The 22,616-nt window shown below is 32.9% G+C and overlaps 1 protein-coding gene across 4 annotated transcripts; it reads right to left on the bottom strand.

The window, feature by feature from the left end:
* Positions 1-1,737: 1,737 nt before the first annotated feature.
* On the bottom strand, positions 1,738-22,546 carry LOC130614584 (ethanolamine kinase 1-like). 4 transcript variants are annotated; one of them, XR_008975911.1, is made up of 9 exons: positions 21,793-22,546; positions 20,850-20,995; positions 20,635-20,718; positions 20,125-20,217; positions 19,972-20,039; positions 19,651-19,724; positions 19,391-19,571; positions 2,545-2,585; positions 1,738-2,047 (listed from the first exon to the last, which is right to left on the bottom strand). XR_008975911.1 is itself a non-coding variant. In XM_057436010.1 (7 exons), the coding sequence occupies exons 1-7, from the start codon at positions 22,299-22,301 to the stop codon at positions 19,508-19,510; spliced, it is 1,038 nt and encodes a 345-aa protein (XP_057291993.1). In that variant the 5' UTR covers positions 22,302-22,546; the 3' UTR covers positions 10,638-19,507. The 4 variants fall into 4 exon arrangements, 1 of the variants encoding a protein (XP_057291993.1); XR_008975913.1 differs by lacking the exon at positions 2,545-2,585 and having other exon boundaries at positions 19,387-19,571; XR_008975912.1 differs by lacking the exon at positions 2,545-2,585.
* Between the last annotated feature and the right edge of the window lie 70 nt (positions 22,547-22,616).

Here is a 22,616-nt window from a genome sequence, read left to right as displayed (position 1 = left end):
TGTGCTAACGCTTCAGATGAACTGTCAGTTCGTAAAAACATCAGCAAACGGTCAGTTAAATCAGTTCTTATAATGCCAGTATCTAGTATATTAATAATGAAATTTATTTGTTAAAATACAGTCAGCTCTCCAATTAAGGACACCAATAAACGGGCAAAGTCCTTTAAACCGGCAAAACCACGGTCAAAACCAAACACGCATCTTTGTAAATAGCAGACACTCTACTTAGCGGACAACGACAAAGCGATCAACGAAATACTCTACGCTTAGTACAAGAAAGCGAGGCCTTGGACATTTATATCACTGGCCACGCACATTAAGTCATCCTGAGACGTTTTCTTGCAGATTTTAAGGCATCGGATGGTTGGCTTGACAAATGGAAATTGACAAATAGTATTTGCAAGAAACAAATATCTTGGGAGTCTCTGGACGTGTCAGAAACCACTGTAGAATCATAGATAGAGAGGTTGAGAGAGCTATGCAGAGTATATGATTTCTCACGGTACGATTAAAAATTACTTTAAAAAATGTGGCATTGTTGCACAATCGCCTAAAGTAATAATGAGCTGGATAAAGAATTCGCTGACCTGAAAAAGCTATGCAGAGAATATGATTTGAAGGACATTTGGGAATTCGATAAAAGCGGTTGCTTCTTCAAATCACTCTTGAGTAAAGGCGATGTTGTCCCTGGATAACGCAACAGTGTACCAAGAGAGCTGAATTGGAAACCATAGCAATATCAAAATTGTTTTTCTTCCTAAGAATACTACGTCACGCAAGCAACCATTGGACGGCTGCTGAATAAAAGTTTATGATAACAGTGTTGGTTTTGAAGACCAGACCGACTGGCTTGTCCTACTCCATGATAAATCAATTTTCAGACATCATACCAAAAAAAGTTTAGAAACGAAGACGAAGAATGTTTTGATATTAAAAAAAAAATCGTAGAGATATATACAACAGTCTGTTAAAAATGACAGATTTGTTTACACATTTGTGAGTGGTGAACTATTCATTCTTAAGTATTTTACACATTTGCGAAACGGGTGGCTAAATTAAAATGCAATGCAATATATTTATCCGTTTTTGTGATGGTCACAGATCAATATGCACAAAATGATGAATCAAGAAAAAGTTAAAGATCAAAATAGCAAAAAATGTTAAACAACATGTGACGAACATATTTTATTACTTTAAACTACTTAACAAATTGATATTTACTTTGTGAGTAAAGGTAAATAAAGAAGAGATTCGTGAATACAGATGAAGCCACCATATTGCGCGTTCGATTTGTTATTGAATGTTTCCGGTCTGTATATTTATTTAAATTTCGCGCCATCTCATCAAAACAAACTTCATCGTTCGAAGCTAGCATGATTGGAAAAGAGACTCAAAACATTGAAAAAAAAATTGTTGTTGTTCATTACAGATATTTGTTAAGTTTAAACATAAAATGCTTTTCCCATTATAACAAGTAAAATATTCTTGGTTATCTCAAGTCCAAGATCTTATTTTTGATGTTTACTGGTAAGTACATTTAAAACCTATTTAAAACTCACCTCAAACAACCATGAGAATTCTCTAAAAATGTTGTTAGAATTATATATAGACCCTTCTTGACCCTTGTTGTGAAACAAGAGATTTATTTGTGATCAAAGTAGTTATTACCTTAGTAGTTGATTGAGAATAACCCTGTTACAAAACACAATTTTTGGAGAAAATTTAAATATAAATATATAATTATATATAACTTTTTCTTAGACATAATTGGGATTTAAAAAAAGAACATCTTTTACTCTTCGATATCATCAATGACTCGTCCATGAGTTCCCTTAAAAGCGTCGTGTTTGTTTTCCAAATTTAGTGGTGGTGATTATGTAGGTGTCGGTGTTGAAAGTGTTGGGATGTTAATTTTGATGGTGGCTCCGTGTTGGTGTTGGTGGCGTTATAGGTGGGGGTGTCTTGGGTGGCGGTGTTTTTGTTGTTGTTTGTGGTTGCGTTGTAGGTAGTGCTGGCGGCGGTGATGGTAGTATAGGTGGCATAGATCCTAAAATGTAGTAAAATAACTACTTTGAATAACTATATTTCAAAACTAATAAAGATGTTCGTCACATGTTGTTCAACATAGATTCATCATTTTGTGCGTATTGAGCTGTGACCATCACACAAAGAAGAAATATATTGCATTGTTTTTAATTTTGTTTAATTTCGGCAAATGTGCAAAAATACTCAATTATAAATTCTTTAGCACTCACAAAGATGTAAACAAAACTGGTATTTTTAACAGCTCTTTTTTTACGAATATTTTTAATATCAAAACGTTTTGTTTTGATGGCTAAAACATGTAAATTCAATTATTATGGAGCAAACCAAGCCAATCGGTTCGGTCTTCAAATCAACACTGTCATCGTAAACTTTTATTCAGCAGCCGTGCCGTGCGCAGTTCACCTCTTCTTTAAGTCCATTTTATGACACATTTAAACATTGATGTTAACCATATCTTAACTTTAAAGCCACGCACAAATTTCTGTTTGTAATTCTTACCAGACCGTCCACTAATTTTCTGGTGATGCTGTGTTCCTTGCCTAAATATAGTTAGGTAGAAAGACCTATGAGTTTAAACGGTATCGAGATAAAGTTTGCGTAATATTTGGTGGTACAACTATTGATGTCTTCCTGCTAATTTGGAAATTTTGCCGGAAATTATTCTCTTTGGAGAATTTGGCTATGATAGGGTATCGAAAAAATATTTATTTTGGTGTATGTGCGGATTTTTTTGTGCACGCTGACAGAAACATTTTATATCGCATTTATTATCTGATTTTCGTTTGTAGAAAGCAGGATTATTTTCCAAAGATTTACTTGTGAAGAGGTTGTAAAAGCCAGGTTTTGATAAAGAAAGAAAACGTTCGATTTGAATTTCATTGCATCAATTTTTCAAACACAACTGCAAAAAGAAAACAAAACATTCGAATATCCACATAGAATTTTTTTAAACTTTTTTTGAACCAAAGTTTATTCTTCCTTAGAAGAAGAGTCTTATCACACAAATTTCCTTGCTGTTTCTTAGCGGAGTGATGCGAGGTTTTGGATTTACTGTAAGTTGATTTTTGTGTCTGTATGTAGCGAGCTATGATACCAATCCACTGGCGAAGTTGCTTACATTTATAGTAAATATTTTGGTTGCTATGAGATTAAAAGTTATACCGTGTTGTATAAAGCCCGATCACGGCAGCGGATTTCTCGTATAAACCGATTGAAAATAGCTATCAGTTAAGAATTTTTGGCATATAAAATTAGCAGTTAAAATATTCTGTTATTTAGATCTTGAGGAACACATATTAATATACGGATAATTTCTTTTTAAATTTTTTGTTATTTTGTAAATAAAATAATTGGTACAGTAAATTGGTAATATACTGACATAAAAATGCTTTATATATTAAAATATTTGTAAAAAAATTCTCAAAACAAAACTTTTAGAATACAGCTTCTGAATTTACGTGCGCTCTCTTAAAATTAATACACTATAGCTATGCTTTTTACCAATAGAATGTTACAAAATTACTGTATTAAAATAAAAAAAGCAAGTTTACATAGTAATAAATAAACCAACACAGAAAAAAACTACAACAATGAAATCTGTTTCAGTTTGAACAGTCTTATCCTACGGAATTATATTTAAGGTGCACATATTCTTCACATAGAAAAAATGCAGTAATTTACAGTTTTGATTAGAACAATACAGAAAAAATACACAATAAAAAACTAGAAGTAAAACATAACAATACAACTAATCACCAACTGAGTCATATCTACTGTTAAACATGTAGTTGTTCAGCTTAGGCGCTCTACTGTAGCAACAGATAACAAGAAGTGCGTCATTCAATTTAAGCAAAGGGTGGCACTGATGAAAAGTTACCACAAGAGATTGATGACAAAGCTTATGACATATCTGATTCGTTTAAATCATGTTTTTTTTTTGCTGTAGAATTTTTACATGGTGACAAAATGTAACTTTAAGAAGATTGTTATATCAATTTTATTGATTTCAATTTAAAATTAAACTGTTACAGAAAATATATTGGTTGTAAAAAACAACAACAAAAAATTTGAAGATAAAAAAAGACAATAAAGAACGGTGCAACTTTTATCAGCTTAAGTACACTTACAAAAAGTAGCAGCACAAAAATTCGATGGAAATAAAGAAAACACGATAGAGATGTATCATATGCAAGGCAGGGCCGACAATACCTCCCCCTTATCGGGCAGCATTGTCGGCCCTGCAGGGGCGGGAACAATGATATAACACAAGTAATAAACCGTAGACAGTCAGAGACTGGTGACCTTGCATTGTTACTACAACTTAAGGTGGGAGCTAATGATCACTGCTACTGTGAACATATCTGATAGATTAATGGGAAGTTTGGTATGGTTAAGCAGCATTTTAAATTGGTAAAAGGGGAAATTATGGTAATATACATAAGATTAGATGACGGAAAAGCTGGCTTAAAAGCAACAAGTGAATAATACAAGTGAAATATCAAAGCAAAGGAGAATAATTGGTTCCAACCAAACATCATGAGACATTGATTTATATAAAGTCTGTCTCATCACCATGATATCGAAGGGCTAGATTTCCACTAACGTAAGCCTTGGGATGTACAGTTAAAGGTCTAAGTTTAGATAATGCTTGGTCAGCAAGACACATCGTTCTTGAAGCTAGACATGCTTTTTCGTGAAGGGTGTTAAGCACCGCTCCATCTCACAATAGAAAACGTAAAATATTGGAGGCATTTTTTATAAGAAAATTCACACCTACGATTAATGATCAATTAGATATCAAGTTTATACGCTTATTTAAAAATGGTGTAACATGAGGTCCCTTGAGCTTTTCTTAAAGACTTTTTAACTGTATGTAAATTTGATTTTAGTTGTTTATATAGTCTGAAGATGTACTTAGTGTACAGAAAGCTTAAATAAATACTTTTTTAACTTTCAAACTCGTTTTATTTTTTCTTAACTAATAAACTATGGCTGTTATTTTTACCAATACACCTATTTAACACTACGCGCGATTATTCCGCGCTAGGGAAGGGAACTGGGTTCTAAGAAGGGGTGCCTGATAAAATTTTCCTTGTGTTCTTCTTAGTTAAACTTGATGAAAACAAAGTATAAGCAACACGCTTAAATTTATCTATCTGCATAAAATCTTTTATTTCAAGAGTTATTTATCATGCCAAGTGTAAATTGTGCTGTTATTGGCTGTTTTAATAGCACTAAGAAGCTACGAAAATGGAAGAAGTGAAATTCACGAAGTTAACCATGAAGAATGTTCATGTCAGCGACCGTTTAGTTTGTATTGCTTTCGCAATAAAGCGTAAAACTAAACATGTAAAAAAGTTAAACAGCGTGATGAGTTTTGTTAGTTCTGATGAAATTTCGTTTGGGCTTACTGACAGAGGACCTCGCAGATCGTTTTGATATACCACCATCAACATGTTCCACAGGGGCTATTTGAGAATTGGTCATCATTTAGGTCAAAAATAAAAAGTCTACAAAAACACCCGTTAACATTTGATTTAGTTTTAATTAGGCTTATGCTATGGGAAAATAACATTTAATACCAAGGCAGGTCCTACTTTTTCGTACATTTTGCACCATTTGTACAACTCTCTTGAAAAATTTAGTGTCGGACGGAAATTTTCATTATAGCCTTTTACCGGCGTTTCTTTTTAAAAAAGAAGTTTTTGAACGTCTCAAATCTGTTTGAGTTGGAGGAGGGATTAAAAAACTGTCCAAAAAAAAGATAAATAATTAAAAAAATAGATTGAAATAAAGCTGTTTTAATTAAAGTGCGTCCAATAAAAATGAATAATTTCAAGAACTTCTAAAAACACAAAACTTTGAATATTTTTCACGGTTTATAAGAAAGCTTATTAAAACCGAAATTGTTGCTAAGTATCAATTAAACCCTTTCGGAGAAAAGAAACACAGATAATACATCCATAACTTGTCAAGATTTTTCAATGTGAAGACTATTTTAAAGCGATTCCTTTTTTTCCGTCCGACACTAAAATAAATAATGTCACTCCATTGCTCTTTAAGCTATTTATAAGAACGATCAGCAAGACGAAATTCAGAGCGCTTATTTTGGTCACCAGAGCTTCTCCTTATTTACATCATGCTGTTATTTCCTGGACGAAGAGCAAAAGCTAGATCATAAAAGCATTGTCGTTATTACCGAAAGTTCAGATCACAATCGCATAACTTCGATGAGCTCCTTGAAACAAGTTGTGGAGATTGCTGAAGAATGGACTAAACGGAAATTTCATCGCCTAATCGTTTGGAGTGATGGAATGGGCTCCCAATTTCGTTCGCGTTTCGTGTTCAAGATTCTATCTGCTACCATCCTCGCTGCTAAAAGTTTGAGTTGGTTCTACAATGAGCGTCACCACGGAAAAGGACCGATGGATGGGGTTGGAGGTACGCTAAAAAATGTCGTTTTTCGGAAGGTGAAATCAAACAAGGCTGTGATTTACAACCCGAAAGAATTTGCCGAAGCTGCCTCGCAGTTTGTTCCATCTGTGATCACTGTCTACATGCCGAGTGAGTCGGAAATCACGGAGCCGGAAGGTATAGAAGCCGCTTCTCCCATCCCCGAAACCCTCAAGATTCACAAGTTTGAGAGTTCAATCAACCAACGTGGTGATTCCTCAATTGCATTTTACAAAACTGCTGCTGATGAGGAGCCGTATTACACTCATTGGTACAGCAAGGCTGGTGGCTTGATCTGTGATCATAACGTTTCGACTACAGTTGAAGAGAACCAATGTGCAAAGTGTTTTGCTTCCTATCATTCAGATAACACTACGGATTGGTTAGAATGTCCATCCTGCAAAAATTGGTTTCACGAAGAATGTTTTTATGTCTAGTTATTCCCAGTTTTAAGGTGGACTTGGATGAATTGTTTTTCTCCGTTAAAACTAGATAAAAACTTGTCTTTTTATTTTAGTGTTGGACGGAAAAAGGTTAATATTCTTATCCTAACGAACGAAACTGCAGCCTTCAAAACTGTATTTTATGAAGTTATTTATGATGTTCCTTGGCATTTATTTACGATGATTTTGTTTTTCTTTAAAGATTGAACTAAAGTTCGAGCTAACATTCATTTTTAAAAAGCTCTATTTATTTTCTTACTTTAGTGTCGGACGGAAGATTTTTAAAAGTTCAATTTAAACTGGACAAACCTAACTCATCTATAGATAATTTCTTGAATTAATTGCGTTTCCATATAAATCAACGTTCTGTCATGTTTTTTTGCGAGAATAGATACATTTATTTTCTTCCGTCCGAAACTAAAATTCAGCTTCCGTCCGACACTTTATTCCATTGCTGAAGAAATTTGTTAATATACAAAGTTCAAAAATTGTAAAATTTTCCAAATACTGTTCAAAAGAAAGAGGAACGTTTCAGTACAAATACATATCTCTACTGCATCTTTCTTTCTCTTACTTTCGATAGAAACGTGTAGTGAATCGAAATTTTCAAAAGTTATTTTTTTATCGATTTCGTCCGACACTAAAATCAAACTCTAAATCCTTCCCCGTCAGTATCTAGTATGATCACATCCTTTTTACCCAAACTAAACCAGCCCTCAGGCAATAGAATAAACGCATAGGGAAACCGTAATTATTTGCAGATTGTTTTTTATAGCCTATTCAAGTATCGATTTTTCCGTCCGACACTTTTTTAATAAAAAAATAGCCCCCACAGTATTCGTAACTTGGATTAGAATTATAAGTAGAGTTTTGGGTGATGCAATTGTTGTCTGGCTGCCAAGAGAAGTCATTCGTGATAACTTGCCAAAAACATTTGCCAAAGCAGGTTATTCCAAATGTCGGGTTATAATTGATTGTGCTGAGGTGTTCATTGACAGACCAAAATCCTTAACAAATCAAGCATCTACTTGGTCAGACTATAAACATCACAATACTTTAAAATTTCTTGTTGGTATTAACCCTTCTGGATATATAACTTTTTTAGCTGATTGTTATGGTGGGCGCGCGTCTGATAAATTTATTACAAATGACTCTAGATTTTATGATTTGTTAAAAAGGGATGATGAAGTTATAGCAGATCGTGGATTTCAAATCAAAGAAGAATTAATGTTACGTTTTTGCAAATTAGTTGTTCCACCAGGTGCACGTGTAAAAAGTCAGATGACAAGTGCTGAATGTAAAAAAACTAAAGATGTAGCCAATTTAAGGATTCATGTTGAGCGAGCAATTAACAGAATTAAGTTTTACCGCATACTCAAGGGAGTGTTGCCTGTTACAATGTTACAGCATGCAGATCATATAGTTAAATGCTGTGCTGCATTATGTAACCTAAAGCCTGTATTAATTAAAAAGAAACCAGAAAAAACCACTGGGACACTTTTGTGAATTTTCTTTTTTCACATTTTTTGCTTGTTTTGTAAATATTTTTACCAAAAAAAGTTGTATGAGTTATTCTGTTTTTTTAATTATTGTTATCTACTCGTATCTCCCTTTGTTTACATTCGCACTCATTCTAACATTTCGGGCTCGCCTACCTACTTGAAATAGTTAAAATGGCCGTAAGTGTCGGAAAATCGAGGCCACAATAAAATTTATCAGAATACCTATACATAGAACGTTTAAAGAAATACAAAAAAATACTGTATGTACTTAATGCCTAAATGAGAGGTAGCCTATGTCAAATACCTTTCTTAAGGGAATATTTTGATTAGAAGACACATGGTCATTTTAACGCAGAAACATCAGGCTACAGATGGAATTTAAATAAATTGGTTGAATGTATTTGTAAAGCATGTTCAAATCAAAGAAAGATAAATATGCTCTTCAAACTTTAATTTCTAAACAGACAAATATATACAAAAATAATTTTCGATAATGCATATAAAATAAATCATCCTGAAAATAAGGATTTTAAATAAAATGTGTGGTAATATTCTATAAAAGTTTTTCTCATAGAATTCCAAACTTCAGGCTAAAGTTTATAATGTCGTGCACCATCCCATGAGGTTTCCAAACCACAAAATGACATTGGGAAAAGCCAGTTACTCCCATTTGCATAACACATTGTGTGTAATATTTGTGGTTTTTGTTTAATATTGTTTTTTCTTCCATGTGCGTCAAGTAGGGTAGTTTTACGTTTAAATCCTTTGGCGTCGTGTAATTAATCGAAAAAGAAAATTTTACTTCTAAACATGCTGGCAGACAACAATCACATGTTATTATTCTGTCTGGACTTGCACCAATGTAAGGTGTGTTTTTATCTAAATGCAAGCCACACTCTAAAACCTTCACATTTTTATGCCCTTGTAAGAAGTTGTCTTTAAATGCATTAACAGCATTTATTTCCATTGTACGGCCATGTTTTAGTGCTGGTATATTAGGGCTAATAAATGACATGCCTGAAACTTTCTGGTTTAATGCCCAGATATTAACGGATCCTCCACCTCCTGATTTAACTTTTTTCATTTTTGTTAAAACTTCATGGCCTTTTGAGGCAGAGATCACATGCTTTCTAAAATTATACCAACCAGTATCCTCACTTTGTCCTCGGGTTAATTTTTCAATATGAATAACTTTCTCGGGTGTTACAAATGCCACTAGATTGCATTCAAATTCAGTTTTTTTTTTTGACGTTGCAAGTATGTCACTTATACTGTATATGTTTGATGGTTGAGTTACATCAGAAATACTTAAACACTCTCTAACAAAGTCAATTTCTGGTTTTGGTACAGCAGTAAATAAAATACTTTTAGGAATAATTTCTTTTAATTCGTCAGCTATTTTGTTAAGAGAAAGTAATTTCTCGCCACAATGTTGAAGAGGATCAAAGTTCTTTTTAGGTGTCGATACTAAAGGGCGTTTTCTCTTTCCTCTGTCTGAAAAGTTATCTCTGCTAAAATTCAAGTCTTTAATTTTAGTTGGAGCTACTTGCTTTCTGTTAGGAAGCCACTCGTTAGCGGTGCTTGTACAAGCTGTATTTGTAAGTCCAACTCTGACAGCAGATATTCTATGCGATATAAAGCAGCCGCAACATGATTACATGTCTGGCTCATTCCAGCCATGCATGTACAATGGCACGACATTATTTTACCACTTTTTTCCAGAATTAACCATAGTTTATGGAAAGGATCGTTAATCGCTTGTGACTTTCTGCATGTACCTTTCAAAATGCAAAAATTACTTCCCGATAAATCATGATAGGCGAGAGGTTGAAGCCATCCAGACTTATAATAGCTATATGCCTTTGAGTTTTTGTAATCATTTAAATCTGAACTACCTAATTCTGATGGATAAAACATAAGGTAGCTAAAGATGTCAGGATACAACACCATGGGCCAAAACTTTATTCCTTCTTGCTCATCCATCCAACCGTGAGGTATTTTAAAAGGAACTGGAAGTGTTCTATCGTTTATTTTCAGTTTCTTCTGATACTCCTCTTTTAAATTACTCTCTACTTCTTGAGCAGTTTTCACAGGCTGGACGAAGTTCTCAGCTGCTGAAAACACTCGAGCCATTAGTTCTTCCTTTCTTCCACTTATCCTTAAATTTCTCAAGTAGTTCTTCAAATCTCCGACAGATATTAAATCGTAATCCATGTTTGTTTTAACTGTTTTAAAAAATTGGTAATGTTAAATAGGTGTATTCTTCCTTATATTTTTAAGAATTATTACAAGCTCCAACAGCACAGCGATCATTAATTCCCATTTTACAAAAATCCAAGTATAAACAAGCTCCAAAATGGCTATAATCTTGTAATGTTTGGTTTCTCAGATACCCCGACCATCCTGAAGTGCATTGCAAACACGGGAAATTCAAAATGGTATCGCAAACAACAAACGCTGATGTATCTTATCGTTAAATAAAATAAAGTTTTGTTTAAGCGTGCAAAATGCAGACCAGAATATAAATTTTGTGCTAAAAACCTTCCCCCTTTTTATCATTGCTAATTTTGTTATTAGTTGTAATGTCCTATACAAACTACAAACAAACTTGATTTTTCTTTGATTTTCAGATTGTCAAAGATACCATCACTGGCATATGTGTGTCAACATTTTTCTCATTTTTTTCATTATATAGTGTGGCTAACATTGATATAATTAGTTGAACATTACGGAGTTAGTAGAACTTATTAACACAATAATGGCAGACCAGGCAAGCTGAACGACAATAGCATGAAACATTTTTGGCAAAGTGAATAAAAATGGTCCTACATGGCGGCCATGTAGGACTTTGCATTAAAATAAAACCACTGTTACCGTTTAAAGTCACCTCGTATAATGGTATGGTGGAAATTTATCCACACAGTCAAAGGATGTCATGAAGGCAGTTGTGGTAGAGTCGTGCAATTCATGTTTTTTTTCATCGCATATGGTGAGGGTTAATTTTGACCAAGCAGTGCGACAGTCTTATAAAAGGCTTTTTAATGTTCTTTATTTCAGTATTAGAAAGAACCTTTTTCTCTGATTACGTAATCTAATAGCAGTAATAGCAGTAACCCAAAAAGCCACCTCAACTCTTCGAAAGTAAGTTACTGCCATGCTGCACAGCATAAATATACTCAATTTTCAAAATTCTATATTTTGAATTATTTTTTTACTAATGAAATGTATGGAGTACATAAAAGCACTTGATGTTCTGCCGATATCCACCGATCCATTAAGCGACGATATATTTTGGTTGTTTCTTGTCATTAATGTACAACAACGTCTATTTGTAGGACGATGGTTTAACAAGAGCGAGAACCAATATGTACTTGGCGCCAGTGACAAAGTGAAACGTAATTGTGTCATACGTTTGGACAAAAACTCAAAACTTTCTTTTTCATTGCCTGCGTATATGATGGACGATTTTACTTCCTGTCAGACAACATTGAAAAAAAAATTACTGGAAGAAGTAAAAAACCTCTGATAAAAATAACTTATTTTTTTCTTTCATACCCGTGCATCTTTGCAAAAAACATACAGGCTCGCTTTTTGCAAGATTTAAAAATGAAATTAGTCTTGTGCACAATTTTTTTTTGTTTTTACCACGATTCTTACGTTTACTGTTTGTTTAGCTGAACGAGATAAATAAAAAAATGGGTATTGAAGAGAAGAAAACGGTAGTGTATCATCCAGCGTTGAATGGACAGGATGAAAATACAAACAAAACTTGAAAAAGAAAGTCTTTGTTACCCTTTTTTTAACCCTTATGTCCAGCCTGGTTAGCATCTTGAAACAGCTATATCTGGAGGCGAATAAGCGAAATTTGTGAATTACTGTTTTTCAAAATGCACGACTTTCCAAGACAGGTTACCCAGGTTTCCAACCATAGTCACTTTGTACAATGGCATGGTGAAAATTTTAGATAAATTAAAATTTCACCACACAGTCAAAGGATGTCATGAAGGCAGTTGTGGTAGAGTGGTGGAATTCATGCTTCTTTTTCATCGAATATGGTGAAGTGGTAATTTTGGCCTAACAGTACAACGGTCATATAAATTGGAAAAACAAGAAAAGTTGTGGGAATTAATTGAAATTGATTTCGTTGGACCCTTAAACGCCAGCAAGAGAGGGAATAAATACATGTAAACATGTACTAACTTACTTTCCGAATGGCCTCTTGCCTACGCATTACCTAATAAGCATGCCATCAGCATGATAAAGTTGTACCAACTTTTGGTATACCAAAGGCAGCACTAACAGATAATGGAAATTTAACAACAAAGTACTAACGAAATCTTTATTTAAAAATGACATTAATCTTGCAAACAAAATGTGTTTTGGTGTTACCATGATTCTTACATTTACCGTTTGTTTAGTTAGATGACGAGATATATAAAAAAAGGGATTAAAAGGGAAAAAACGGCGGTGTATCATCCTCGGTCGAATGGACAGGATGGAAATAAAAACAAAACTTTGAAAAAGAAAATTCCTTGTTACCCCGTTCATTTAACCCCCTAATGTCCAGCTTGGTTAGCATTTTGAAAAGGCTATTAGCTAAATTCATAGGCCGGAAGAATGGGCACTAATGTTTTACTTGTGGGAAAAAATCCATAAATCCATTTCAGAAAGAAATTTCGAAAAGCTCAACAGAAATATGAGAATGCTATAAATTTGGTAAAAAAATCCGGCTCAGAACTTCACAAAAAAAGATTAAGAAATGCTAAACAAAAGTTCGAGACTGCTAGAAATATAATGAACCAAAATATAAATACTCCATCCTCATCAAAAACACGAAGAAACCTAACAAAACACAGTACATATATCTCTTCTAAAAGTTGCAATACAGAAAAAAATGGGAAAAAAAGCAAATGCTGAAATTTTAAGACTAAATAAAGAGCTTACCAAATCCCAAGAAAAAAACACCAGGTTAAAAAAGGAACTTGCAACAATGAAATTTCAAAACAAGCTATTGGTAAATAATAACAAAAAAATACGTTTATAATGATATGTCAATTACTTCCTTATGTGGTTTAACATAAGGTAAGTCCCAATTTAACAAGCTGTTTCAAAATTTATGTAGTTTAACATTGCCCCAATTTAACAAGCTGTTTCAAAATTTATGTGGTTTAACATGTCCCAATTTAACAAGCTGTTTCAAAATTTATGTGGTTTAACATTGTCTCAATTTAACAAGCTGTTTCAAAATTTATGTGGTTTAACATTGTCTCAATTTAACAAGCTGTTTCAATATTTATGTGGTTTAACATTGTCTCAATTTAACAAGCTGTTTCAAAATTTATGTGGTTTAACATTGTCCCAATTTAACAAGCTGTTTCAAAATTTATGTGGTTTAACATTGTCCCAATTTAACAAGCTGTTTCAAAATTTATGTGGTTTAACATTGTCCCAGTTTAACAAGCTGTTTCAAAATTTATGTGGTTTAACATTGTCCCAATTTAACAAGCTGTTTCAAAATTTATGTGGTTTAACATTGTCCCAATTTAACAAGCTGTTTCAAAATTTATGTGGTTTAACATTGTCTCAATTTAACAAGCTGTTTCAATATTTATGTGGTTTAACATTGTCCCAATTTAACAAGCTGTTTCAATATTTATGTGGTTTAACATTGTCTCAATTTAACAAGCTGTTTCAATATTTATGTGGTTTAACATTGTCTCAATTTAACAAGCTGTTTCAATATTTATGTGGTTTAACATTGTCCCAATTTAACAAGCTGTTTCAAAATTTATGTGGTTTAACATTGTCTCAATTTAACAAGCTGTTTCAAAATTTATGTGGTTTAACATTGTCTCAATTTAACAAGCTGTTTCAATATTTATGTGGTTTAACATTGTCCCAATTTAACAAGCTGTTTCAAAATTTATGTGGTTTAACATTGTCCCAATTTAACAAGTTGTTAGACTGTCTCATGCCTTACTTTCACTTGATCCCATATCCTGACTGTTGCCACACACCGTCACAAAACATGTCACTAAATAAGGCAACAGATTTACTAGCTGTCCTGACTATTTGCCGTCATGGTGTACATCAAGGTTAATTGGCATTTTTATAGATTATCTAAAAGCGCCATGCAACGGATTTTTATTATTTGGGTAATTTTTGTTGCTGGTATTTTCAATGAAATTGACTTAAAACCACCTTCTGGTTTTTTATCAAAGAAAATGCCTAAAAGTTTGATTGAAACTGGCCACGGTTTAACAGATTTAGTCATTGATGCCACTGAATTTAAATTCCAACGTGCCTCAAATTATGAGATAAAATTCTTTAATGTCTTCCGAAAACCCATAAGCAGGAAAAAAACAGAAGCCATTTGTTTTGTTGCATAGGAGCATGAAATAATGAGTGATCGTGGGTTTTCCATTCAGCATTGTGCTCTAAAGTGTATCAAATTAAACAGGCCGAAACAAAAAAATTGTGACCAGTTCTCGGAAAAAGATGCATCATCAAATTTCGACACAGCTGCTACGAAAATCCATGCGGAGCATTTACCAAAAACGAAAGAAAGCTGTTTTAAACTTTGGAAAAGATAAAAATAAAACACGAAAACGAAATATAATATGGTTTAATCCCCCTTATAATGTATATGTGCCTACGAAAATCGGAAAGTTTTTCTTGGTTCTTATAAACTCCTCTCGAAACAAAACAAGCTCCACAAAATATTTAATCGCAACAACGTAAAAGTTTCTTACAGCTGCACAAAAAACATAAAAGCCTATATAAATATCCACAACAACCAAGTCATCAATGACAGTAATGGATAGAAATTGTAATTGCAATAAAAAGAAACAATGTCCAGTTAAAAATAAATGTGTAAGAAAAAACATTATTTATGAAGCAACCGTAAAGTCTAACATCTCCGACTATGGCTTATATTGATCTAGCAGTGAAAACTTTTAAACAAAAATATGTCAACAACAAAAAATCCTTTAACACATTTAAGTAAAAAACATATGCCAATGGCAATGTTTTATGTTTGCATAAAAAACTTTGTTGAAAACTATGCTCAGGAATGCAAATAAGGATAAAATTCACCCTATTTGGTAAACTGTATATGATAGATACCGTGTTCCGCTGTAAAACGGAGATCGATAAATATCATAGCTCAGCTAGGTATCGTATGCGCTGTCCTTCTGGTTGTTGGTGGGCTGTGTAAGTATTGAATAGTGGTCTAATACAAAGTTCCTAGAATTTTTTACTGGCTGGCTCCTGGCTGCTCTTTGGTTAAAGTTGAATAATAATGCCTTTTGGAAAATCTAAAAGGAAAGGTTCTCGGATCGTTCGAACAACTCTGAGAAATGGATCTACAACAAGTGTGTTTAAATCATTCAAGGCAGCCAACAGTAGCTTGTCAACAACGTCGTCAGCAACCGCCAACAACGACAACAACAGCACTACTGATAATGCTAATACTGCAGATGCGTCACACATAAACAGTCACGATATCAACAATCTGCCTTCACAGCAACAACAATTCAACTGCGAAGAAGATAATGTGTGCCAATTTTTATTGAATGGAGATGTTGTGAAGAGAAAAAGGTGCTGCGAAAAATAAAGAGAAGGAGCTTTGCTCTTGGAATTCTGTCAAATCAGCAGATATCTCTGGCAATTATGCTACAAAATACAAAATGTTACTTGAACATAAGTATACTAAATGTAATTTTTTTCTAAATGAAGTTATTTGGTGCAAAACTTGTGGTTCACTCTCTAGGAATTGTCAAGATTGTGGAGATGTTTATCACATAAATATTGTGTTTTAAGGTGCTATTTTAAAGGTACTCCAGCTTGCTATAGCTATCTATTAGCCCATCTGTAGACTATTTCTCTATGCTTTCATGGTCTACCAACTTTCCTATAAACATTGTGTAGAATACGCATTTTGAGAAGGTTACTATTAACCACTACACACATTCTACAGCTTCAGAAAATTAGGGAAGCTAGTAAAAAAAAAATCAAGGAAAGAAAGTAAACCCTTAGCGAAACAGCTCTATCAGTCAGGGAAAATCGCTAACCACAGGATCTTGCAATCATGGTATATAGCTATGCCGCAATTAACGTGAGAAATGAGAAACGAGGTCTTCGGTCGGCACTTCACGTTCAGACCACAAGTTTGAACTAGTCCTGTTTAACACGCCTACTAAAAAAGTATGAGACATCCAAAAATGTTTATTTATCGCATATTACTTGATTGCCATTTTAAGAAATACTGTGTTTGCAGGATTCCACGTTTAGAGGTTTTCTCCGACTCTCTATGGTAGGCTATCTATTTATGTTCTTCGTTGAGTATGGTTGGAGTAAATTTAATGGTTTAGTTATTAGTTGGTGGATTTATACGTAACTCAATGGAAAATATTTTGTTTAGACACAAACATTTCATGTTTATTCCTTATTAAGTTCAACTTAATTTTATTGTGGTGTTTTTGTTTTTATTGTAGCCACACTTCAAAATGTTGGTGTATAGTTTTACCGACAAATTACAAGATGCTCATTGCTGCATTTGTCCTAGTAAATATTCACGGGTTATTACAGTTGTTTCAGAAAATGGTATGTGCGGTAAACTTGGTTTATCATTTTTCCAGGTCACCTTTATCAATGTGAAGTGTGGTCTCGCATGTGTGAATCAAGAGTTTATGAGGTTGACTGAATTTAATTTATGGCCATCAACGCCAACCAAACCTTCTACAGCTATCTCAATGCAATTGCTGGACCAATTTATTTCATTACAAATGGAGGAAATAATTTCATTTACGTCATTTATAGATTGTATGGCATGGAAAAGTGGAATCTATAATCAGACTCTAGTGAGTGTCCAAACATATTTTCCTTGCTATTTAAAAACAAATATATATTTTGTCAGTCTTTATTTTATTGTGGTAAGGGATGACTTGATTTTAAAAATATTTATCATTACTCATTTAGCATTATATATCTCTATTATAATAACCGTATTTTGTCTGCGTGTTCAAACGGGTTAGCGGGTCCCGTAACGAAAACATGTGATATATAAAGGACGAGCGATCCCATGGATTTTTCCACGAGCTAACGACTAGTATATATTTTTCTTTCATTTATTCAGAAGCACATCTTAACACGTTTTATGCAAACAGACTCAATTGACAAGTATGTTCAATTCCAACGACAATTGAGGCGGGAAAAACTTTGATCAATGATGACATGAATTTCATAATTGTCTAGATGGTTCCTTTATATGCAATCGATTATCAACAACTTTGTAACGAAATTAAAAATTTCAAATTTAAATTTAAAAATCGAATTATTGAATCAAAGTCCAAACGAGTATGGGGTGTATGAAGTTGTCACTTACCAGGATGCACAGTGTTAACTCGATGATGTATTCAAACACTGCTTGTGTTCAGGTGAATATATCACATTTTGAATTCAACTATAAAGAGGAATGCCTCAAAACTCACGTTCACTTTATCTTTCTATGTCTTCTGATTATCTTTGTATTTCTTAAATTATACTTGAATGACTTTAATACTTTTAGACAAGTACCTCACAGGGTACTCCAATGGCTGTAAAAAGTACTTGTATTCAACACTATATTCGTAAATGCCGTGCTGTTGAGGAGCTTTAAATTGTTCGTGCAAAAAACCAAAACATGTTGAAGTTCTATAGAGAAATCGAATCATCGTTGATGACCTTGCTTGATGAAAACCAAGATAATCCCAAAAATATATTCATCATGAAGAAGTTAACGCATACACGCACCACACTCAAAATTATGAAGAAGTTGTTTATAGATGTTGAGAGCAATATGTTACAGGATGATTTAGATGTCATTTACACCTAAATCATTTATTGTAATTATTCTTCTGACTAATCTGAATTACTCTGCAAGAAGTTCAAAGTTGTTAAGGGAAAACTTCCATACTTATTCTGACACGCGTAAGAGATAGGACGGAAGTAGGATAATAGCTGGATCCTTTTTATTCATTTATTCGTTAAGACATGGCATTAAGAAAATAGAAGCGAGGAGAGAACCATTAATTATAATTCTCAAAAAAAAAAATAAACTCGTGTTCGTCACCTTTTGTCTTAGACTTTGATATATTTACTATAATAAAAGTTTGGCATGGTCAGTCCTTAAGGCAAAGATAGGCAAAGATTCCAATTACCCTTCTCGTTAATTGTGGTGTGGCAGAATGAGTGTGGATAGACAACATCGTCATTTAGCTTAGTCCTATTAAAGCTAAACAAACTAACATGAAGTAAAAATTAATGAAAAAATAAAAAAAATAGAATTCTGCAAGGCGTATTGGGGTTCCAGACTCTTTTGTTTGGCCTTGGAATTTAATTGCGAGCACCTACATCTAATAGAATATAATAGAAGTGGTAATTAAAAATAAAGAGTAAAAATCATATTCTTAAATTCATATCCAGGAAGAACAATTAGAACGAAGAAATGGTACAGTTATTTGGCTCTGCACAGCTTTGCCAGGAAAGATGTTTACTGTAAGACCAGTATCTCTACTGTCAGAGCAGTACTGACAATAAAGGAATTAAAAACTAGAAAGTTACTTGAAAAGTTAAAAAAAACAATTGTGCTAGGATGATTAAGAAAAAACAAAATATAATAAAAAGAAATCATTTTAAATAACAGGAAAAACAACAAAAGAAGATAAAAGTCTTTTTGTCCGTTATGAGTGACAAGAAATAATAGGAAGAGGAAAATTATTTTCTACTTTTTAAAAATCCTCCTGAAATTATCTGATGGATTTTCCATTCCATCATTTACTGTTAGTATAACATGGTGCCAGGTTTTGTATTCTTAGTATTATTACACAAGCATATCAAAAAACAGTAGATATAACTCAGTAACGCTATTAAAAAATCCATCACAAAATAAACAATATATCAACCTACTGCTACCAGATAATCATAACAATGCCTTATAATTTAACCATGAACTCATGACACAGCACCAACAACATATCATAACCAAGTTTCTGAGGGTTGTAAGTAATTGTTCATTTATTGATATTAACTGGAACTTAAAACATCATCCTTCTTTTTGAAATATTCAGATAGTCTAGTAACAGCATATCTACAAATTAAAAGCACCTATTACGAATCAAACTATCATATACTTTTGGACAGTAAAAATAACATTGCAAGCAACTTACCCAAGAAAATCAAACTTAATGTCAGAATGATGTGCTTGCATTATTGCCCAAATTCCCCAAAATAGATGTGATATCTAAAATGTAAAGTGCTAATACGTTGATCTAAAAATTTCACATTTTTTATTATTCAAATTCCTTATATATATATAAATAAAGTAAATAATAATGTCAGTTTTATGTAAGTGAAAACCGCAACTGCAAAACGCTTTGTTATTTGTAGCTGAACATACTAACAGACGTTTATAAAAAACAAGTGAAAGTCTGTGGAAACTATAGCATCATCTTAGAAATAAAAATACATTTTAAATGCTAATACCATACCAGAGCAAAATGATTAACCTCAACGAAGAATTGATAAATTTGTTCATCCGTAATTGTGATAATATTACCTGAAAGTAATTTAAACTAGTAGCTTTGTCACACTGCAAAGAAACATAGTCCACAATTACAACCCACAATTTTTCAACAACTTACCTTTTAACCGATTGTATTCAGATAGATAAATTTTAATCCACCATTTTTGAAAATCTGGAGTTGGATACAAACTATAGTCAACATCGCTGACACCTGTAAAATTAAAACATGTAGAAGATGCCATTTCTTAGGGGCAACCCCAAAATCATGTATACTAAACCTAAATGCAGTGTTATATATTTTTTGGGGAAACCAGACTGAATCAACTGATTCATTGCCAACATACTTCACAGGACTACTATTTGTAAGTACTTGTGATTTCAGAGATTACGAATATTTAAATGTCATTTTTTTTATTTAAACGTCAAGAGCAGGGAGTAACATTTAATCACTGGACTTACTGTTAGGATACACATTTTCATCTGTGAGTCTGCCCTTTGCAAATTAAATCAAGACAGACAGACAGACAGACAGACAGACAGACAGACAGACAGACAGACAGACAGACAGACAGACAGACAGACAGACAGACAGAACCATGATAGTTAATACATGGTGAAGAGAACCAACCTGCAAATTCATCAAATAAGTTCCCAATATCAAAGCCAGCATAATTGGGGAAACTAAATTCGAAATCTATAGCATGCAAAACATCTAAAGAAAGAATAAGAATTTGTAGAAAAAAAAGTGAAAAAAATCGATGCTGATGCTAACATTGCCAATGTGAATAGAAAGAGCTATAACAAAGTAAAAAACATTTGTATACACAGCAAATTCCAAGATACCTTCTTCCTGGTTATAAACCAAATTTTCACAGGAAATATCATTATGACAGAACACAACATCTCTGTAAGAATGTGTTGGTATTAATTTTTGAAAATAATCAACCTCATTACGCAGATCATCCAAGTTAGGTATGCTATTTAGAAATCTAAAATCAAACAATTTTATCTTAATTTATATATATATATTTTTGGCAACAACAGTTGGTAAAATTACTTTTATTTTTATTCCATGGCTTTTGATCTCTGGCTTTTTGATGCTGTATAGGTTTAGTGAACATGATAAATTTGAATTATGCATATTTTCCAGGCCATATTATCAATGAATTAAATTGTTTTAGTTTTGGCATCGACAGATTTTATTAACCAATATGTTTCACTACACTTCAAAAATATAGTATTCTTCAATAATAACAAACCCCAACAAAATCTTTTTGTTAATATTGTTTGTCAAGGAAATATAGATATCCTGATATCTATATTTAAAAGTTCATTCATTGTCAAGTGCCTTATTTACGATTTTGCCAGTGATATTGCTACACTTTGCTAGGATTAAATACTCTCACAGCAAAAAATTATATATTGACTTTCTCTTATGTAGTTTTGAGGCAGCGTTTGGTTGTAAACCAAGTTAAAAATGAATTAAAAATGAATGCAAGAAAACGAAGTCATAAGTCAGTCAAAAGTTTTTTTTGCAACATATCCACATATCCACCGCATCCTGTATTTCTGTTTGAAACTATCAAATGATGACAAACTCTATTTAAAGAAAACCAAGTTTTAATCAAGTTATTATTAATTGAAAGAAAAGTATTTAATATCTCAAACTCACTAGCATTGTTCTAATTCCTTTTAATAGTTCCAAATACTATGAGTCGACTGCACGTAAAACGCAGCATATCAATTTTTCACACAAAACAAAACACCTAAGATTAAAATATTTTACCTATCCTGTTGTTTACCATCACTGAACTTCTTAGGGATCAATTCCAAATATCTGTAAATGGTTGGAAACAGTTCTGATCCAGCATTGCTTTGTATTGGTAGTGTATGCAACTTTGCCAACAACTTTGCACAATGTGTTGATAAGACATGATCACTCAACTCAGGAGCGATCAACACTCTACCCACAACATACTTGTAGCAGTAACCATTCAAGAATGTACATAATATATCTGCAGCTAACCCATGTTGATTAAGTAACATAATATTCTCAATTTCTTTACTTCGGTTTAGAAAAAGCTCTGAGTTTTTACCATAAACACGTATCAGTAACATGTCATTATCGTTAATGTAACATCCAATTAAGGTGTTTGTTGTGCCGTTAAAAATCTTGTACTTGATAGAAGAAATATTCCAATCCTTTCTGACATGCCTAATGATTCGCCTAATACTATCATTGTTTTCATGGTCAATTTCTATTTCTAAATGTGGTAATACATTCCCTTTGTTCATATTTTTACGTATCTAATTGTGATAAACACATTTACAGTAATGTGAAATAAATGTAAAGTACACAAGTTGTTTGCTATTAACATCATTTAACAGATACTTGTCCACATTATGTTTTGCAACAACTCGAAATCTTATGATATAATGAGTTTCTACTGAATGTGGTGAAATATTTAGTAAAGTCATCAATTAGATAATAATTTAATGCAGGGGAAATCATTAATGACATTTCTAAGATGTTTTTTTAAAAAAAGATGTTTACCACCACTATTCCTGGACCAAGTCAAATTCCATAAATTTTTCATGACTGGTGGTCAC

Source organism: Hydractinia symbiolongicarpus, chromosome 11, assembly GCF_029227915.1.
Source record: "Hydractinia symbiolongicarpus strain clone_291-10 chromosome 11, HSymV2.1, whole genome shotgun sequence".
Classification (NCBI taxonomy): Eukaryota; Metazoa; Cnidaria; class Hydrozoa; order Anthoathecata; family Hydractiniidae; genus Hydractinia; species Hydractinia symbiolongicarpus.
The sequence above is the reverse complement of the archived record's forward strand: the minus strand, read 5'-3'. Positions and strand labels throughout refer to the sequence as shown.